This window comes from Chrysochloris asiatica, unplaced genomic scaffold (genome assembly GCF_000296735.1).
Source record: "Chrysochloris asiatica unplaced genomic scaffold, ChrAsi1.0 scaffold00007, whole genome shotgun sequence".
Taxonomy (NCBI): domain Eukaryota; kingdom Metazoa; phylum Chordata; class Mammalia; order Afrosoricida; family Chrysochloridae; genus Chrysochloris; species Chrysochloris asiatica.
This window is the reverse complement of record NW_006408525.1, coordinates 24,432,434-24,450,682: the sequence shown is the minus strand read 5'-3', so window position 1 is coordinate 24,450,682 and position 18,249 is coordinate 24,432,434. Positions and strand designations below refer to the sequence as shown.

The 18,249-nt window shown below is 52.2% G+C and overlaps 1 protein-coding gene across 1 annotated transcript; it reads left to right on the top strand.

Annotated features, from left to right (window-relative positions):
- The first annotated feature begins 4,363 nt into the window (after positions 1 to 4,363).
- Positions 4,364 to 16,562, top strand: STAC2 (SH3 and cysteine rich domain 2). The gene is made up of 11 exons (XM_006832546.1): positions 4,364 to 4,453; positions 11,910 to 12,216; positions 12,576 to 12,673; positions 12,842 to 12,932; positions 13,973 to 14,085; positions 14,176 to 14,248; positions 14,340 to 14,410; positions 14,906 to 15,003; positions 15,341 to 15,392; positions 15,749 to 15,886; positions 16,458 to 16,562. The coding sequence occupies exons 1-11, from the start codon at positions 4,364 to 4,366 to the stop codon at positions 16,560 to 16,562; spliced, it is 1,236 nt and encodes a 411-aa protein (XP_006832609.1).
- The last annotated feature ends 1,687 nt before the right edge of the window (positions 16,563 to 18,249 follow it).

Here is an 18,249-nt window from a genome sequence, read left to right as displayed (position 1 = left end):
TGAGCCCATTATGGCTGCTACTGTGCCAGTTTATCTTGTTGGGGGTCTTCCTCTTTTTTGCTGACTGTCCACTTTTTCCAAGCATGATGTCCTTCTACAGGAACTGGAAAGGAAAATTAGAAGGAGAGCGCTTCCTGAAGAAATGAGTTTTCTTCATTGACCTCTCATAGTAAGAGGTCTTGCAGAGAGCTCTGCTTAATGAGTGGGTGGGTTGCAATCACTGGAGCCCATCTTGCTCCCCTCCAGGGAATCTGGGACAAGAGAGAGAGAGAACAGCTCACCCAGGATGTGTCAGGGACAGTGCCACAGGCAGTGGGAGAAGGCTCAATGCCAGTGTCCTGAGCTCCAGGGACTGGGAGCAGCAGGGGGGAGGGGGGCATTCCCCCAGTCCCTGGGGACCTGGCTGTCCCAGATGCCACAACCAGGAATTGTGTCAGGCACTTGCGTAAGTGAGCTCTGTATTTCCATAAAATCATAATTACCATTGCCTGCCATGAACCTTAGCTCATTAAAGCGGTATCTGCCTCTGGGCCTTGGAGTGGGATGGTGAGGGGAGGTAGGACAGATGGGACAAGGCCAGTCCCCTGCATCCCCAGCACCCTCTGAGCTGACCACTCTCCTCAGATGAGAGCTAAGAACCCAGACTCAGCTCCCGTCTCCTATCCATGATGGACTACCCAACCCTTGGGCATTCGATTCTAGAGTTGAAGGAAAGCCTAGTGCCTCAGGTTTTCAGGGTGAGTTTTCCCTGGTGACCCATGGGGATGGGCTTGGACTGGAGGTGTTTGTGGGGGAAAATGTTAGTCCTAATGAAAGAGAAGCAATCCCTTACATCCGGGAACCTCCGTTGTTCAGAGCAGCAGAGCACTGGGGGTTCATCCAGGCCAGAGGTTCTTAATCTTTTGGGGATCTCAGTGTCTCTGGGGAGCAGATGAAAGTCCTGAAGTGTTACCTAGAAAATGCTCATCTTCCAAAATTTCACACAGCCTCAAAGAGTTCATGAACTCCTTGAAATTCACAGACCAAGGTTAAGACTTCCCAAGAACAATAACATCCATTTTTTTTTGTTCACTTACTCTGTCTAGCTCTTCATATATTGTCACTGAATTCACAAAACAACACTAAGAGATGATACTATGATAATCCTCATTTTCATCAACTCCTCATTTTACCTAATTAAGTCTAACTCAGCCAATCGAAAAAAAAAGGAAACTAGCATCCATCCAGAGATGGACAGCTTTGTCCAATGTCACAGAGCACAAAGATAAGGACAGGCTTTTAAAATGTGTTAAAATTGTAGTGCATGCTGTGTGAAGGCAGTGTCTATCCCTAGGGCTGCAGGCCTCAGTGCTGGCGGCAGCTCAGGAGTTTTATTACTGCTTCTGTGGTTTGGGAAGCTCTTCTGAGAACAGATCTGCCATTCAGTTTTATGTAGCACTTGGCCCCTTGTGCTGCGCACCCCTAGTTTCTGCCCTTTGAGTCTGAGAGGAGACATGTCCCTCCTTCCCCAGGAGAAGCTAACCCAGCTGCCGCTGTCTTGTCCCCAAGCCACTGCAGTCAGAGTTGTCAGCATAGAGAGCAATGACTCAGACTTAGTTCATGAAAGACAGTTCTGAAAGACAAAGGCTGCTGGCCAGAAAGGACACCCAGAGGTCATGGGATCCAACCCCCTGCCTCCTCCACATCCACTCCATTGGTTTCTGATGCCCAGACCAGAGCACCCAAGAGCCCTCCAACTTTCTCAGCTTTAATTTGGTAGTTGGGAGTCACAGATTCCCCCTGGGAATTCTTTCCTGTGACTAGTCAGAGTCTCCGTCCATGGATAACCACTTCTTCTGGGTCAATTCCCCCATGGAATATCAGGTGCCAAACTGCTGAGGGAAGTGAAAGACAGAAGCTTGTTTCTCTCTACTTCAGATCTCCCAGAAATACTCAGGGAAAGGAGAAAAATTGAGGGTCCCTTCCTGTCTTCTCTGGGCTAAGTGCTCTATCTCCCTCATTCTCCTACCACCCCAGTGCAAACATCATTTTGCAGTTGAGGAAACAGGCTCTAAAAGCTCTTGTTACCTGCCCAAGGTCACATAGTTCATTGGTGTAGCAATGTAGTAAAAACTCTGGATTGCTAACTGCAAGGTTGTTGATTCAAACCCACCTGCTGCTCCTCCAAAGCCTGGGGACTATGAGACAGAACTAACTCAATGGCACTTAACAACAATATAAACACTTCAGAACCCCTGCTTTATAAAGAGAAAGCTGAGGTACCTCTCTTCAGGAAGTCTCCTAGTACAGAATAAGCCCCTATCTAAGGATGCTCCAAACATCCCAATTCTGCAATGCCCAGGGAGGGTAGGTGGGGCTGGCCTGGCTGGCCAGGCAAGAGGAAGGAGAGTGATCCCAGAGGGACTAGAGAGAAGGCTGGTAGCAGTGAATGGACCTTTGAGGGAGGCTGTTTGAAGGTTGAGGTCAGGGGCCATCCCCTATCTTTTCAAGAAAGCTAGAATCTGCCTCTGCAGTGGGTGAGTCTGGAGGGGAGTGGACCAAGCCCCTCACACACACTCATGGCTGCCTTGTTCTACTTCCATCTCTGGCAAATAAATCTCTACTCCAGGATACAGAACCCTGAGCAGCACTCCAGGGGTGAGTTCATCATTGGGAAGACAGGAATTGTATGAATGGATATGTGCAGTGGCCAGCCCATGTCTTCCAGAGTTGGCATTAGGCAGGACCCCAGTCAGCACCCTAGCCCACCTTGGATTCTCCACCACCTCACCACCAACAATAGAAGAGCCCCTGGAAAAGAGTGAAGGACTCTCTCAACACTCATCCTCCCTTTCCTTGGAAAGGCCAAGTGTAGAAGGGAGAGAGATTTGGGAAAACTCCCAAGCAAGTAACATACATTAGAAGAGGCCAGGTAGTGAGGGGGCATTTTGGAGAGTGATAACCCTCTCCTCACACCCTTGATCTAACTCCAGTTGTGGTAGGATCTTTAGGAGGGAGGTGTCTTAGAGAGGTTTGGGGACCTTAGATGTGGGGGGGTGATGCTCTTTATCTGTTGAAGTACAGATAACAAGAAATACAATTGTCCTGCTTTCTGCCCACAGAGGAGGAATTGTCCAGCCTGACCTTTGGCCCATGATATCAGGTTGTCCCTTCCCTGCTTCAGAAAATACCTACCCCAGCATAGTCCAGGGATGTGTATATTTATGGAGAGGGACCCTTCAGGACAGAGAGACACCCAATTAACGGGAGAGAGGGGCCCCATTCTCCCTACTTCAAAGTAGAGTATCTTGCAATCTTTGGTAAATGAACTGGTGTGGCGCTGTAGGATCAGCATTGGGCGCAAACCACAAGATCGTCAGTTCAAATCCACCAGCTGCTTCTTGGAAACGCTATAAAGGATCGCCATGAGTCAGAACAGAATCGATGGCACTTAACAACTCGGATCTCTCTCAGCCATCTTGCTGTTGTTGTTGTTGTTAAGTGCCTTCGAGTCGGTTCCGACCCATAGCGACCCTGTACAGGGTTTCCGAGGGTGTAAATCTTTACGGGAGTAGAAAGCCTCATCTTTCTCCCGCGGAGCGGCTGGTAGTTTCGAACCGCTGACCTTAAGGTTCGCAGCCAACCTATTTCTATTCTCCCCAACCTAATTATAATCTCTGGTAATTCTCTCACCTTCACGACCCTCAATCCTCAGTGTAAAACTGTCCTCTCCACTTCTTTCCGCTCTTAAATTGCTCCCCATCTTGTCGAGACACCCCCCCCACCCCCGCCGCCCCGGCTCCGCCCAGCTCCTCCTCCCGGCCACGGCGGCAGCCAATGGCTGAGAGCTCTATTTGCATAGCGGCAAGGGGAAGCTTCAGAGAGAAGTGGGAGGGACCAGGCGACCTCCTAAATCAAAGTTGGAAAGCGAGGACTGGGCGGAGGGGCAGCCGGGTGTCGGGCTGGGGCCTGGGCGGGGGGGGGGCGCGCGATAGGATGGGGGGCGGGCACAGAGGACGGCGGAGCCGGCCGGACACGGACAGCTCTGGCACTCCCTCCCTCGGCTCATCCCCGCGTCCCCACTTCCCTCCTCCCCTCGCTCGGAGCTGCATCCTCTGCAGACCCTCGATCTTCACGCCTGGGGTCGTCCCGCTCCCGCCACTCAATATAATTCCCTTCCCTTCACCGGTCAGACCCGGAACTTTCTCCGCCGGCGCCCCGGAGTGGGGGGCTGCCTTGCCTAGGCGGGTTCCTCCAGGGGTTCATTTGGGGGCAGTCTCGGGAAAAGAGCTTCAGAGTCCTAGAGAGACGCCACCACCCGCAGTTTACTCCCAGCCGACCTGCCGTCGGGTCTCAGCTCCCTCCCTTCCCCTCTCCTCCCACCATGACTGAAATGAGCGAGATGGAAAACGAGCCAGATGACGCGGCCACCCATACCCCCCCGGGGACCGTCTCCGCCCTCCAGGAAACCAAGGTAACTCGGGGGGCGTGAAGCCTATCGCCCCAGCTGCCTGATGCACCCCTGACCCTGGCGCGCGGTCGCCACCTTGGGTTCGGGAGCCGTGGGACCAGGGTAGCCAGCACCCGCGTGATCCCTACCCCTGGGAGAGGCGTGGGTTCGTGATGCGGGGTCACAGGAGCGTCCATCACACAAGCACAACACGCTCTGCGCGCGTGATGAGGGACGCGCTAAAGCGCCCCACAAGGGAGGTTGTACCTCGGCTTTGTTGGAGGGAATCGGCGCAGCCAGGGCGGGGCAGTGCGTGTCCGTGTGTAGCGAGTGTGGGCCGGGATACGCGCAGGGTGTGCGTGTGCGAGGCGCACCCCCTTCCCTGCCCACCAGCTCTCTATCTGTCCCTCTCTTTTCCTGTGTCTCTGGCTATGTCTTTCCAACTTGTTTGTCTTTATCTTAGTGTCTCTGTGTACGTCTCCTTTCGTTTCTCTTAGTGTCTCTTAAGTGATTATCTCAGAATGTCACTGGGTATCCCTTTCTGACCACCGGGGGACGTGCGGTCGCGGCCAGGGGTGCGCAGCTTCGGGTCGGCGCTAGGGGATGCGGCAATTAGGGCCGTCACAGGCCGGGACTGGAGCCCTGTTGTTGCGGCTCCTGAGCAGACACAGACTGCCCCAGCCCCCAGCCCTGGAGAGGGACGAGGGGGTGGAAGCAAAAAGAGAAGTCATCATAATTAATGAATGTCATAATTAACCCTAATTATGTATGATTGTTACTCCTGCGGGAGTCACAATGAATAAATTATTCCCCAGTGAAGGCAGGCGGAGCCCAGACTCCTGACGCTGACGGGTAAGGCGGGAGGCCACTGCTCACATTCCTTCTCCTACCCCCAATCTGCCCACTCCCCTCCCAAGTTCTAGGTGCTTTCCCATGACCTACGAGAAGTTCTGGTAGCGTAGTGGTTACGAATCGGGCTGCGAACCTTAAGGTCAGCGGTTCGAAACTACCAGCCGCTCCGCGGGAGAAAGATGAGGCTTTCTACTCCCGTAAAGATTTACACCCTCGGAAACCCTGTACAGGGTCGCTATGGGTCGGAACCGACTCGACGGCACTTAACAACAACAACAACAACAACGAGAAGTTCTGGTGAAGCAACCTGGGCAGGCCTGGGGGTGGGGAGAGAAGGGAGTCTGCGCGGGTCCCCTGCCCCATTCCCAGACTCCACCAGAACTCCCTTCTCCCCTTTTCACCGAGGCATTTTGTTCCCACCCTGCTCTTTATCATCCAGGTGAGGAGGGGCTACCAGAAAGGAGTAAGTGTGGCTTCCCCTTACTCCCTAGTGTCGCTCTTTTATAGCCCTTCCCAGAGCCCCTCTTCCTCTTCATCCGTCCATAGCATCCCTAAAGATATGAGGTTAATTCAAGGTCAGGATCATCAAAAGGGTGATGGGGAGATGAATAGGTCGGCGGGGGGGGGGGGGCGGCGGTGTCTGGCCAAGACATCCCATCCATAAGCCCTGAGGACCCATGGGGTCTCCTCCATGTCCAACCTTTACATTCCCACTTGACCTTCTTGTGTCCCTCTGAAAATGAGGACCTGGCCTCTCAGATTACTGAGTTAACCCTTAGAGAGTTAAGTGTCTACTTAACTCTAAAATGGAGTTAAGGAATGAAATGTTGGGGTGAGGGATGGTTCCAGGAGCTAAGCCTGACTTAAGTTACAATGCCCCTGACCTTCTTTGTTGCCCTCTGCTTACTCTGGGCAGACATAACAGTCCCTTTGTTTACTTTCATGGGGCTTGGAGGCCTCCCTGCTTCTCACACCAATTCCCACCCCCCTCCTCAGAAGGCAGTGCTGCCTCATCAATTCAGCAGGCTGCAAACTCAGCGGTGGTGTGGGGAGGGGGGGAGGTCAGGACCCACCCAGCTGTTCTGCACTTCTCTCTTCTCAGCCCAAGGACCCTCCAATGCCATCACCTCTGGGTCAGAACCATGGAGATCCAAACATCAAGAGAGAAGGGACCTGCCCCCTTCATGCCAGGCCAGTTACAGCTCTATCCCATTACCCCTTCCCCTATATTTCGTTCCTTTAAAGGACTGACTCAGTAATAACACCCACACAGACTGGGCAGTAGGATGAGGCCAGGCAAGAGCAGAGATGGACTGAGAAAACTCAGGGCCCTTGTCAATCTGCTTCCATCTTTCTACCTCAACCCAGCCCAAAGACGCTTCTGTCCAAACTGTAGAAGAGGGGAGGGAGGAGGGTTGTTTGCTGCCACCCCAGCTCATTGTGAGCCAGGGGAGGGGGCTGGTGAGCATCATCCAGTAAGCCAACATTCCAGGCTTATTCATCAGTGTTGGGTGCCCCTTGGGTATTTCTTTGCAGCCTAAGAGCCCAAGCTCCTGCTCACTCTAAGGCTGAATCTCATCCCTACTACTCACTGACCCTCCTAGGTCTGACATAGCCTTCCCAGAGTCTGCCATATGGGGCCTGCCCATCACCCCCTTTGGTGCCACCCTTAGGAAGACCCTGCTATACCAGCTCTGTCATCTGAGTCAGCTTGTGCCACATCCACCACCACCCACCACCAGCTGCCTAGTGCCCTTTTGGGAACTGGCGGGAAGTGGGGAGATGATGTCCGGAACTAAGGAAAAAAGGAGCCGACTGTCCCTGGAATGGGGAGGTTGCAGGAAGCAGGCAAGCCAGGCCTTGTCTCTGAGGTGGAATTCAGAAAAACAAATCTGGTGTCCAGGCACCAAGCTAGACAAGTTCTTGGTGCATTGGAAAGGAATAGGATCCAGGCAGGCTAGCTTGCCAGGTCACATGGAGACTTATCCCAGTGCTTACGTCCAGGGCAGTGGAGGCACCAAGAAGACAGCTGAAAGGGAGATGGGGTAATGTCCTCTCCAAGAACAGGAATACTTGGCCAGGTTTAGGTAGTAGCTGTCTTAGTTTTCTAGTGCTGCTATAACAGAAATACCACAAGTGAATGACTTTAACAAGCAGAATTTTATTCTCTCGTAATTTAGGAGGCTAAAAGTCTGAATTCAGAGCATTAGCTCTGGAGAAAGGTCCCTGTCTCCTTTCAGCATCTGTAGACTCAGCATTCCTTGGAGATCCCCATGTGTCTTGGCATCAGTCTTTCCCAGGATCACAAGGAGCCCTGGTAGCATAGTGGGTTATGAACTGGACTGCTAACTGCAAGGTCAACAGTTCAAATCCACCAGCGGTTCCATGGGTAAAAGATGATGTTTTCTGCTCCTGTAGGTTTCCTTAGAAACCCTATACTGGGTTGCTATGAGTTGGAACTGAGTTGACAGCGCTCTACCACCACTACCAGGAGCTCCATAGTGTAAGACTCCAGGTCCAAAAGATGCACGCCACTCCTGCGTCTTCTTTCTTGGTGATAGTAGGTCTCTCTTTGCTCATTTCTCTCTCCTTTTATTGCTCATAAAATAAAAGGTGTTGCAGGCCAGACCTCTGGAAAACTGCCTGACATCAGCTCAAGGGTGAGGTAGGATTAAACGTATTGTTGTTGTTGTTAAGTGCTGTCAAGCTGACTCCGACCCATAGCGACCCTGTATAGGGTTTCTGAGGAGCAGCTGGTGAGCTTGAACCACCGATCTTGCAGTTCAAATGGCTTTGCAGTCTGGCGCATTAACCCACAGGTTGTTGCTGTTAAGTGCCATCGAGTCGACTCCGACCCATAGCGATCCTGTATAGGGTTTCGGAGGAGCAGCTGGTGAGCTTGAACCGCTGATCTTGTAGTTCAAACGGCTTTGCAGTCTGGCGCATTAACCCACAGGTTACTTGGTTTATCACATCAGATCTTATGGGGAATTATCACATAACTGCCACTTGACATCATTACATAACTGTCAAACCACTGAGAATCATGAGCCAACCAAGTCAACACATATTTTAGAGGGACACAATTCAATCTATGATAGTAGTCAAGCTAGGCATCCCTGGAATGGGCAGGGCCTCATTCTTGCCCTCCAACCACAGCCCTTGACATCTGCCAACTACCTTAAATGGCATGTCAGGTTTTCCCAATTTTCTATGCTCTTGGAATTTGGTATCCACAGATGAACCAGGAGTCGGCAACTAGAATTAGGATTGCCCTGATTCACCCTTGTGCTGGAGAACATTGTTCTCTGTTACCCTGAAGGGAGAGGTGGGTTTTGGCTCCAATGCCAGAGAATATCAGGAAAGAACATAGATTGGAGACTTGGGAAATTTAAAATCTCATTCTATGAGGATTGCTATTGAAATATGACCTTGGAGTTGAGGATCATAATGGGTGTCTTCAAATATTTGAAGGGTTGATATGTGTAAGAGGGAGTAGACCTTTCTGGAGCCAAGGGAGGAAAAAGGGCCAATAGGCAAAAATCACAGGCAGGCAGGTTTCAGTTCTATATAGGGAAGCTGTTTCCAGTGATTGCAGCTGCCCAAAGATGGAATGAGTGTCCCGAGAGAGAGTGTGCTTCCTATCACAAGAGGCAATCAACAGAATCAGACAACCATTCATTCAGAGGAAATGTGGTCCGGGGCATGACAGGGGGACAAGGTGGGGACTGCTAAGTAAGTGCCTAGTCTTTAAGGTCTCTTCCAATGCTAAATTCCATGGTTAACCTGGTGGACAGGCCCATGGCATAGCATGGTCCATACGTGAGGGCCAACATAAGGCCCAAGGGCAATAAAGGATGATTCTGATCATTTGAGCTCTGGAGCCAAAGCCACTGGTTCAAGTCCTGGCTCTGCTACTTACTAGCTGAGGGCTTATGGATAGATGATTTGACCTTTATGAGCCTCAGTTCCTCATCTGAAAAGCAGGATAATAGCCACTACTTCAGAAGGTAGTGCCAGAATGAAATGAGTTGTGGTACAGAAGATGTTAACTCTGTACCGGTGTTCTGGGTGTGATGGCCCTTCATAGATGTTAGTTTTCAGTTTTGCTTTTTGGACCCAGAATCTTGCATCGCTTAGCGAACATCTAATGTTCGAGTGGGTAAACTAGGCTGAGAGAAGAAATGGCAGGATTTGCCTCCATGCACTGGGTTAGTTTTGTCCTTATGTCTGGCATATTCTTTCAGAGATTTCGGGCTTTCCGTCCCAGGGATCCCTGGCAGAACACTGGTTCCCCCACCTCTCAAGGGCCTCATTCAGGCCTGGATGACCCCTGGCCTGACCAGGGCTGGTATCTGTGTTCTAATTCATTGTCCCTCTGGCCTTGCAGTCAGGTTCAGGGCCCTGCTTCTCACAGACACACAAAGGCGCCCACAATGCTGTCTAGGAAGCTGGGTTGGATTTGGTAGGAGCTGGGCAATTCAGTGTGCCAGACAGCCCAGGGCTCTGGTCTCTCAGCTGGCACACCCAGGCCTGCTTTATGCCCAGACCACCACCCCACCCCACCCCTACACACAGCTGCCCTTCCATCTTACTCCCTGTTGGTCTCCCTGAGGCTGGAGGGATCACCACTTCGATCCCCTTGGCAAGGTGGCCAGGCTGGCAGCCCTGGCACATAGGCTACCTGACATGCCAGCTAGGAACACCAGCCAAATCTCTCTGCCTAGAGCCAGGCCTCTGTCCCCATTATCACTGGAAAGAAGTGGGCAGGGAAAGGGGATTTCAGCAGGAGGTGGGGACAAGGCTCTGAGCAGATTCAATAGGGTGTGTTTGGGAGGGCAATGGAAACCAACTCTGATTTCCCTTCAGAGTCAACTCTGTACTTCAGACCATGGACTCCACTTAGGATTCCAGTCACTTGCTCTGTCATTTATTCAATAAACATCGACTGAGCACCTACTATGGGTTGAGACCCTGGGTGGGGAGTTGAAGCTACCGTCCCTGTGGTACAGAAGGTCTGTGCCCCACTGCTAGTCCACCTGGTCAAGTCAGAAAAAAACAACAACAAGCGATCTACTTCCGATGGATCGCAACCATGAGACCCTAGAGAGCACAGTTCTACTCTGAAACAGATGGGGTTACCATGAGTTGGAATTCACTCCACGGCAATAGGTTTGGTTTGGGTCTCTTGCCTTCAAGAGGCTTCAAGCTTCCTAGGGGAGTGAGGAGCAAATAACAACATAATAGAAGTCAGCAAATAACAACTGTAATAGAAGTCAGTACTGGGGGACCAGGGACAGAGTAGTTCCCTGAAATGGAATTTGGGGAATGAAAGACAGCTTTCCAGAAGAGGGACGCTTAGAACCTTAAAGGATAAACTTACTATTGTCGAGTTGATTCCAACTCATAGCGACTAGACAGAGTAGAACTGCCCCCATAGGATTTGGGAGGCTGTAAATCTTTATGGAAGCAGAAAGCCTCATTTTTCTCCTGTGGAGTGGCTGGTAGATTTCAACAGCCAATCTTGCAGTTAGCAGTCCAGTGCTTATCCTACAGCATCACCAGGACCCCTCTTAAAGGGTAAAGAAGTTACTAATTGGACAGGTTGAGCCACAATGTTGGCAGTTCAAAGTCACCAGTCGCTCCTCGGAAACCCTACACTAGGTTGCTGTGAGTCAGAACTGACTTGGTGACACATAACAACAATTGGACCAGGCAGACAAGACAACAAATACACACAAAAGCTCAGAGGCAAAAAAGCAGAGGCTGCAGGTAGACAGTTTGGCCAAGTGGCATGAAAAGTCTCATGGCCAGGGTATTGGGCTGTGTCCTTGTTGTTGTGAAGTGCCGTTGAGTCGATTCCGACCCATAGCAACCCTGTATAGGGTTTCCAAGGAGCAGCTGGTGAGCTTGAACTGCCAACCTTGCTGTTCAAACTGCTTTGCAGTGTGGCGCATTAACCCACAGCGCCACACCAGGACCAGTAAAAGATGTCAGAAGGACCAGGAATCACATCCTGATAGTTGTGTGTAGGGCAGGTGCAGGTGTGCAAGGTAAAAGCAGGGGAGCTGAGCAGGGGACTGGGATCCTGAACCAGAATGGGGCTGCTGGGACCTGAATGAAAAGCAGGGCTGGAAAAGTGAAGAGTTGATTGTAGGAAATAAACTAGAGGGAGAATTACTTGGACTCCCTGAAGGTGAATGAGGGTCTAGGATGACCACTCCCCTCCCCCTGTCTGCAGAACACAGGTGGAAAACAGCTTTGTTTGGCGCCTGAAGTGCTACGGGCTTGTTTTTTTTTTTTTAAACTTGAGTAAATTTGTGTACCCACTATGTAGCAATCAAAAAAGAATGATGAAACTAATTTGTTTGGAATGATTTCCAAGATTTACTGTTAAATATAAAAGCAAGGCCTTGCATGGTGCTGTGGGTTAATGTGCTGGACTACAAAGTTGGTTTGAACTGCAAGGTCAGCAGTTCAAGCTCACCAGCCACTCCTTGGAAACCATTTACAGGGTCACTCTCGGGCCTCCCACATTGCTACTGTTTCTGCAGGAGACTTCCTGAGGAGAGCCTGCCTTGGGTCAGTCCCCTCTGATACACATTCACAGTCCCTCTTCCTCTTTCAGCTCCAGCGGTTCAAGCGCTCACTCTCCCTCAAGACCATCCTCCGAAGTAAGAGTGTGGAGAACTTCTTTCTTCGTTCTGGCTCTGAGCTCAAGTGCCCAACTGAGGTGCTGCTGACACCGCCAACCCCGCTGCCCCCTCCCTCCCCACCACCTGTATCCACAGACAGGGGTCTGCCTACCCCAGTTCCCTCCCCCTGTCCAGTCCCACGTCCCCTGGCACCACTCAAACCAGTGAGGCTGCACAGCTTCCAGGAACATGTCTTCAAGCGAGCCAGCCCCTGTGAGCTGTGCCACCAACTCATTGTGGGTAGGTGTTTCGGTGCTGAAATGGGCAAGAGAAGGGGACAAGGTGGGTGTTGGGGAGTGGGCCCATGGAATTGCTTGGTATTGGGGCCTCCACATCTTAACTATTCCTCTCATTCTGCACAGACAAATGAGCACCCTTGCTGGGGGTACTCAGTGTTGTCGTCTGTGCTTACTAATGACTCTAGCTTCAGCCCAGTTTCCACCAGATTCTATGAGGGATAGGTGCTAGGCCTCAAGGCTGGTGTGAAGATACCCAACATTTTGCTGTTTCCCTTTGCACTAACCTGCCTCCTTTACTCCTGGCCTATGGGGAAACCCTCTGTTTACCAAGCTCACTGGCTGAACCCAAATAATTCCTAGGAAACTCCAAGCAGGGCTTACGATGTAAGACATGCAAAGTCAGCGTCCACCTGTGGTGCTCCGAGGAGATCTCCCACCAGCAATGCCCAGGCAGGACGGTGAGTAGGGACCATGTGGAGGCAGCTGTCTGGGAGGTGTCCTGGGATTGGTATTGTGGAGAAAGGAGTGTCCCTGAAGTCTGTAGAGTGGTCCTAGACTTTGAGAAGGCTGAGCTCTCAATGGGCCATGACCTTCCTATGCCCTCTCTCTGTCTCATCTTGCCACAGTCCACCTCCTTCCGTAGAAATTTCAGCTCCCCCCTCCTGGTACATGAGCCACCACCAGCCTGTGCCATAAGCAGAGAGTCCCCGCCCACTGGTGAGTACCCTCCCTTTGTCCGTACTCCCACTGTGGTGCGATGAGAAACCCTCAGGTGGGCACTGAGTCACACTGGCACTGTTAGTTCTTGGCACTGCTGCCATTTCCCTTCTCTGAATGTTCTTGTCCTGAGTGTCAAATTCATTCATTCATTCATTCATTCATTATGCAACAAACACTATTGAGCTCCTCCTAGGCCCCAGGCATCATGCTAGACTCTGGGTCACAGCACTGAAGAATGTGGAGTTTATAGTTCCTAAGGGAGCTAGATGTGAAACATAATCATGTAAATAATCAATTGATCAGCATTAAGATATGTGCCACAAATGAGGAGGGTAGGAAATAAAGAGAGAGTGTAGCAAGGACACTGGCCTTGTGTGTGGGTCACAGAAGGTTCTTCAGAGATGTGAAGAATGAGGAGTTAGTTAAGGACACTGGTCTGGAAAGAGAGAGGTCTGAGTCAGGAAAGGGCAGGAAGTTCAAGAACAAAGTGACTAGAGATGAGAGGATTGAGGAGAGGAGATAAAGGGACACTTGGGATCCATTTTAGGATTCTTTTTGGGACTTTATTGTAGGGACAACTTTTGTGTCTTTACAAGAGCATCGTGGCTGTTGTGTGGGTAGGATTGAGGGGCTGCAGTGAGTGCAGGGAGACCACTTGGGAGATAGGCCACTGCTAGGAATATTTGGTCACTTGGATCAGGTAGGTGGCAGTAGAGATGAAGTGAGGAGAAGTGGGCAGATTCAAGAGATGTTTGGGGGGAAGGATGAAGTAATACATTAGACGTGGGCAGGGAAAGGAGTAGAGTTGAGGCTACTCTACATTTCTATATGGTGGAGTTGTCCCTGAAATGAGGAGGATGAAGTGAGCGGGAAGGTGGCAAGTTCAACCTAGAGCAGGCTGAACCATGGTACTGGGGGGCATCCCAGGCCTGAGCAGGGGATCTCATGGGACATCTTGGGATGGAGATACCGGGTTTGGGGACTGAGCAAACCTAGCAGCAGCCAGGTGCCAGAACTTGAGGGTGGCTCCTTAGCAGGGGCCAGCGGGAAGGTGGACCCCATCTACGAGACTCTGCGCTATGGCACCTCCTTGGCACTGATGAACCGCTCCAGCTTCAGCAGCACCTCCGAGTCCCCCACACGAAGTCTGGTATGGTGGGCATCAGAAGGGAGCCTTGTGAGAAGGGGTCTCTGACCATGAGGGCCATGGGGCTCAGCCCTCCTTTCTCTCTGCCTCCAGAGTGAGCGGGATGAGCTGACTGAGGACGGGGAAGGCAGTATCCGAAGCTCAGAGGAGGGGCCGAGTGACAGCGGTGAGTGGGTGGGGTTCAGGGGCAGGTGTGGGACACAATGCAGGCTGGGAGTTCTCTCTTTCCACTGCCTCATACCCTGGCCTCACCCCGACATGTCCAGTTTTCACAGTCCCTGCTGAGAGTGAAGGGTCAGGATCGGAGGAGAAGAGCCCTGGGCAGCAGGTGAGTTTCTGATGACATTGAGCTGGACGCAGTTACCTGGAGGGTTGGTCAGGCTGGGGTGGAGGAGTGGGGCTGTTGCTTCTCGTTGACACTGATCCCAAGGTGTGCAGGAGGATGGTGAGTGAGCACAGAGACTAGGGTATGGCTGTTCCATCATTCATCTTCATTCTACAGGGATGGGCAAGGCCAGGGTGAGTGGGTACAGGAAACAGGGGCCTATTCCCCCTCCCCATCATAGACTCAGTATCCATTGCACCCAAGTGTTAGTAGTTCCAGGGTGCATCAGGCAAAGCCGTCCCTATCCTCTCCATCCCTCACCCATCCAGGGGTGTGTACGCAAAACAGGTAGGAGAAGCTCACCTCTTCCTATTGTTGGCTTCGGACCCACTGTGTCTACTTCATAGCTCCCCAGGGTAGGTAAAGTCAGAACAAGGGGCTAGGGGGTGAAATGAAAGGTCACCCTATCCCATCACTCACCCAGAGTTCTTCCCACAGCCCTCCAAACCCCCTCTGCGGAAGGACGTGGGGCCCATGTACTCCTACGTTGCACTCTACAAGTTTCTGCCCCAAGAGAACAATGACCTGGCTCTTCAGTAAGTCCTCTTTGTGGCTGGTCCTGCCAGGTGGGCAACTGCCTGACTCCAACCTCCACCTTGAAACATGAGTGTGAGAGGGACCTTCAGGAGTCTTCTCCCAGCAGGCTTGAGGCTGCTGGGTCCAGGCAGGAGCTGAGCTGGAGCAGGATCCAACATGGAGTCATACTGTAGCTGCATCTCTGGCCCTTTCTCTAAGACTCTGCTCTGGAGGCTCTATGTTGTACCCATGGGCATACAGTGTCCTCTGAGGGCACCAAACATCCCCTCCCAGCAGGGTATCTGGGTGCTCAGGGGCTGTTGGCCCACATGCTACCTCAGTTCTCTCATCCCCCAGGCCTGGAGATCGGATCATGCTGGTGGATGACTCTAACGAGGATTGGTGGAAGGTGACTAGACAGGCTATGGCCTTAGCAGGGTGGGGGCCAGGGGCTCCTGATAGGCACCTCAGCAGCACCCACCCTCAATGGGCTCTACCCCCATTTTTTTCTCCAGGTCCCAAAGACCCCTTTCCTCCTAGCCAAGCTTCGGGCCAACCCTTGGACCTTGTCTCAGTTTTGACCTTCCCTGACTTTTAGCCTTGCCCCTCTGCCTGCCTTGTGCACTTCCCAGCCAGAAGCCACCTAGCTGGGGGCTCAGGCAGAGACCCCAGGGAACCTCAGGATGGTGGCATTGCCTCTGAGTGGGGGTTGGGGCAGTGGGCAGTGAGCTAACACTGGTGTTGATTGCTAACCTCATCCCCCAGGGCAAGATTGGCGAAAGGGTTGGCTTCTTCCCAGCCAATTTTGTGCAGCGGGTGAGACCAGGGGAGAATGTTTGGCGCTGCTGCCAAGCCTTCTCTGGGAACAAGGAACAGGGCTACATGAGCCTGAAGGAGAACCAGGTGCGTGCCTGGAAGCCCAGCCTACAATCTGTAGCTATGGAGAGTGGGCATAGTGAAAGAGGCAGAGGGGGCACAGGTGAGTGTTCAGAACAGGATATTGGCTGCTCCACAACAGATGGGAAAGGGACAGAAGAGATGGACCTTCAGGACTGCAGGGTAGTCCCAGCGTCCTCTGTTGGGAAGTGGGTCTGGTGGTCAACAGAGGGTTGAAATATGTTAGAAATAAGGGATGCTGCATTAGGAATCTAGAGGTTTGGGTTTGAATCTTGGTTCTGCCTATGCCTGGTGTATATAGCCTTGGGCAAGTCCTTTTCCATCACCTCCTCTGTAAAATGGGGGAAGAGTTGGACCAACTGATCTCAAATGTCAGCTCTCAGTGCTGCTTGGTGTCTGCTGACACCCTGGTCTTGTGCTGAGCCCTGGACCTTTATCAGTTCTACTCCCATCCTCTCAGCTGAGGGCCAATCCATATCTGATGTTGGTCCCATGGGTGACCATGGTGCCCTCAGCCAGACTTGGAGTCAAGGACTGCAAGCAGTGCTAGACTTCAGCGCCATGTCTCTTTGTTCAGATCTGTGTGGGCGTGGGCAAAAGCAAGGATGTTGACGGCTTCATACGCATCAGCAGCGGCAAGAAGCGGGGCCTGGTGCCAGTCGACATCCTGACCGAGATCTGAGAGGAGTAAAGAGAACCCAGATGCCACCCCTGCCCATGCCTGGCCCTTGCTTCTTGTCCTGGGAGGGAAGCAGGCATCCTTGGCCACACCCTTCCTCCCTCTGCCTCTCTCTGAGGCGCCACTCAACATGACTTTTAGGAGTCACCTGGACAGAGGAAGATTTTATTTCTTGGTTGGGAGTGCCTTGAGTGGGTTGCTCTTCTGAGACTGTGGGGAAGGGGAGGAGCAAGTGGGAATGAATGGGGAAGCGCTAGGTAGGTCCACCAGTGCCCAGGTACCCCTGTCCAATTGTCCAGTTGCCAGTCTTGGGGAGATTCCCTGCTGCTTCATCCAGAGTCTTCCCCATGCCTCAAACTACCTTTGCATGCCTGACTCTTGCCCTCTCCCCACAGAGCCTTAGCTTGGGCCTATGTGTGATTGTATGTCTGTCCCTTTGGAAGTGGGGCCTAAGGAGGGGGCCTTCCCGGGTCCCTCAGCTCTCCACCCAGGACGGGAGACAATCTAGGACTGAGGGAGGGTCCTGAGTCCACCTCCTACTATCACCACCTCTGCCACTCCATCAATTCTCAGGAAAGTTCTGTGGGAATAGCTCCCATTACTTGAAACCTGGGCCAAGGAAAGAGGAGAAAGCTGGGTTCTGGGGGACGGGGGCATGTGATAAATCAACTAGAGCAAATACAGCAGCCTCATCCTACCCTTGCCTACCCCAAAGCAGCCTGAACACCAAAACCAAACTAAGAATAAAAATCTGGCCCATGCTTGGTGGAAAGAGCCCATTTCACTGAGGTTGAGGTTGGAGGAAACACTCCCACCAAGGAACTTGTCCTTGGCCAGGCCACACCAGGCCAGACCCAGGGCCCCACCCTCAGAGCTGACCTTAAAATGGCCCTTCCTCATCCCCTCTCCCTTGGGCCCTGCAAGGGACATGGCTACTGTGTCAGGAGTCCCCTTTCTGCCTGTGTCTGTTCCTGGACACAGGTGAGGAAGATGGAACATTTGGTTTGGTCACCAGGAAACCAGGAAAGGAAGGAGGTAGCCACACACAATGAGGTTCCCTCCCTTGCAGCTGCTTTTCTCTGGTGCCACCTTCCCAAGCTCAGAGCATCCCTTTGTGCCCTTGATTGTGCCAGCCAATGCGACCCCCACCCTGAGCACAGTCACCTCCTCATGCAGTGGGAGAGACATGGATCCTCCTCCCTAAAGATCCCTGCCCCATTTCTCCCCTGCAGAGGGGGGTCTCAAGCCACACTGCCCTGTTTGCTGCCATGAGGTCCCCCCAGCAATATCCCCGGGGAGGGCCCAATGCCCACTGTACATGAGGCTGCATGATGGGTCTGTTGGGGTATTGTGAACCCCCAGACTCCTAATTAAATGTTCTTGTCCCACTTCGTGTCTGGCTATGTATATGTGTTGCTCTGGGTCTACATGGAGTAGAGGAAGGAAAGGGGCTGGAGGCTGGAGTAGGGACAGGGGGAATGGGCTTCCAGAGGTTGTTTTTGTTAAGTGCTGTCGAGTTGGTTCCAGCTCATAGTGACCCTGCATAGGATTTTCAAGGAACAGCTGGTGGATCTGAACTGCTGACCTTGTAGTTCACAGTCCAATGCTCATCCAACAGTGCCACACCAAGAATCCCCATAATGCTGAAGGTGGTGGAATTTGTGAATGTCTGAGAAGAGGGGTCTTGGGG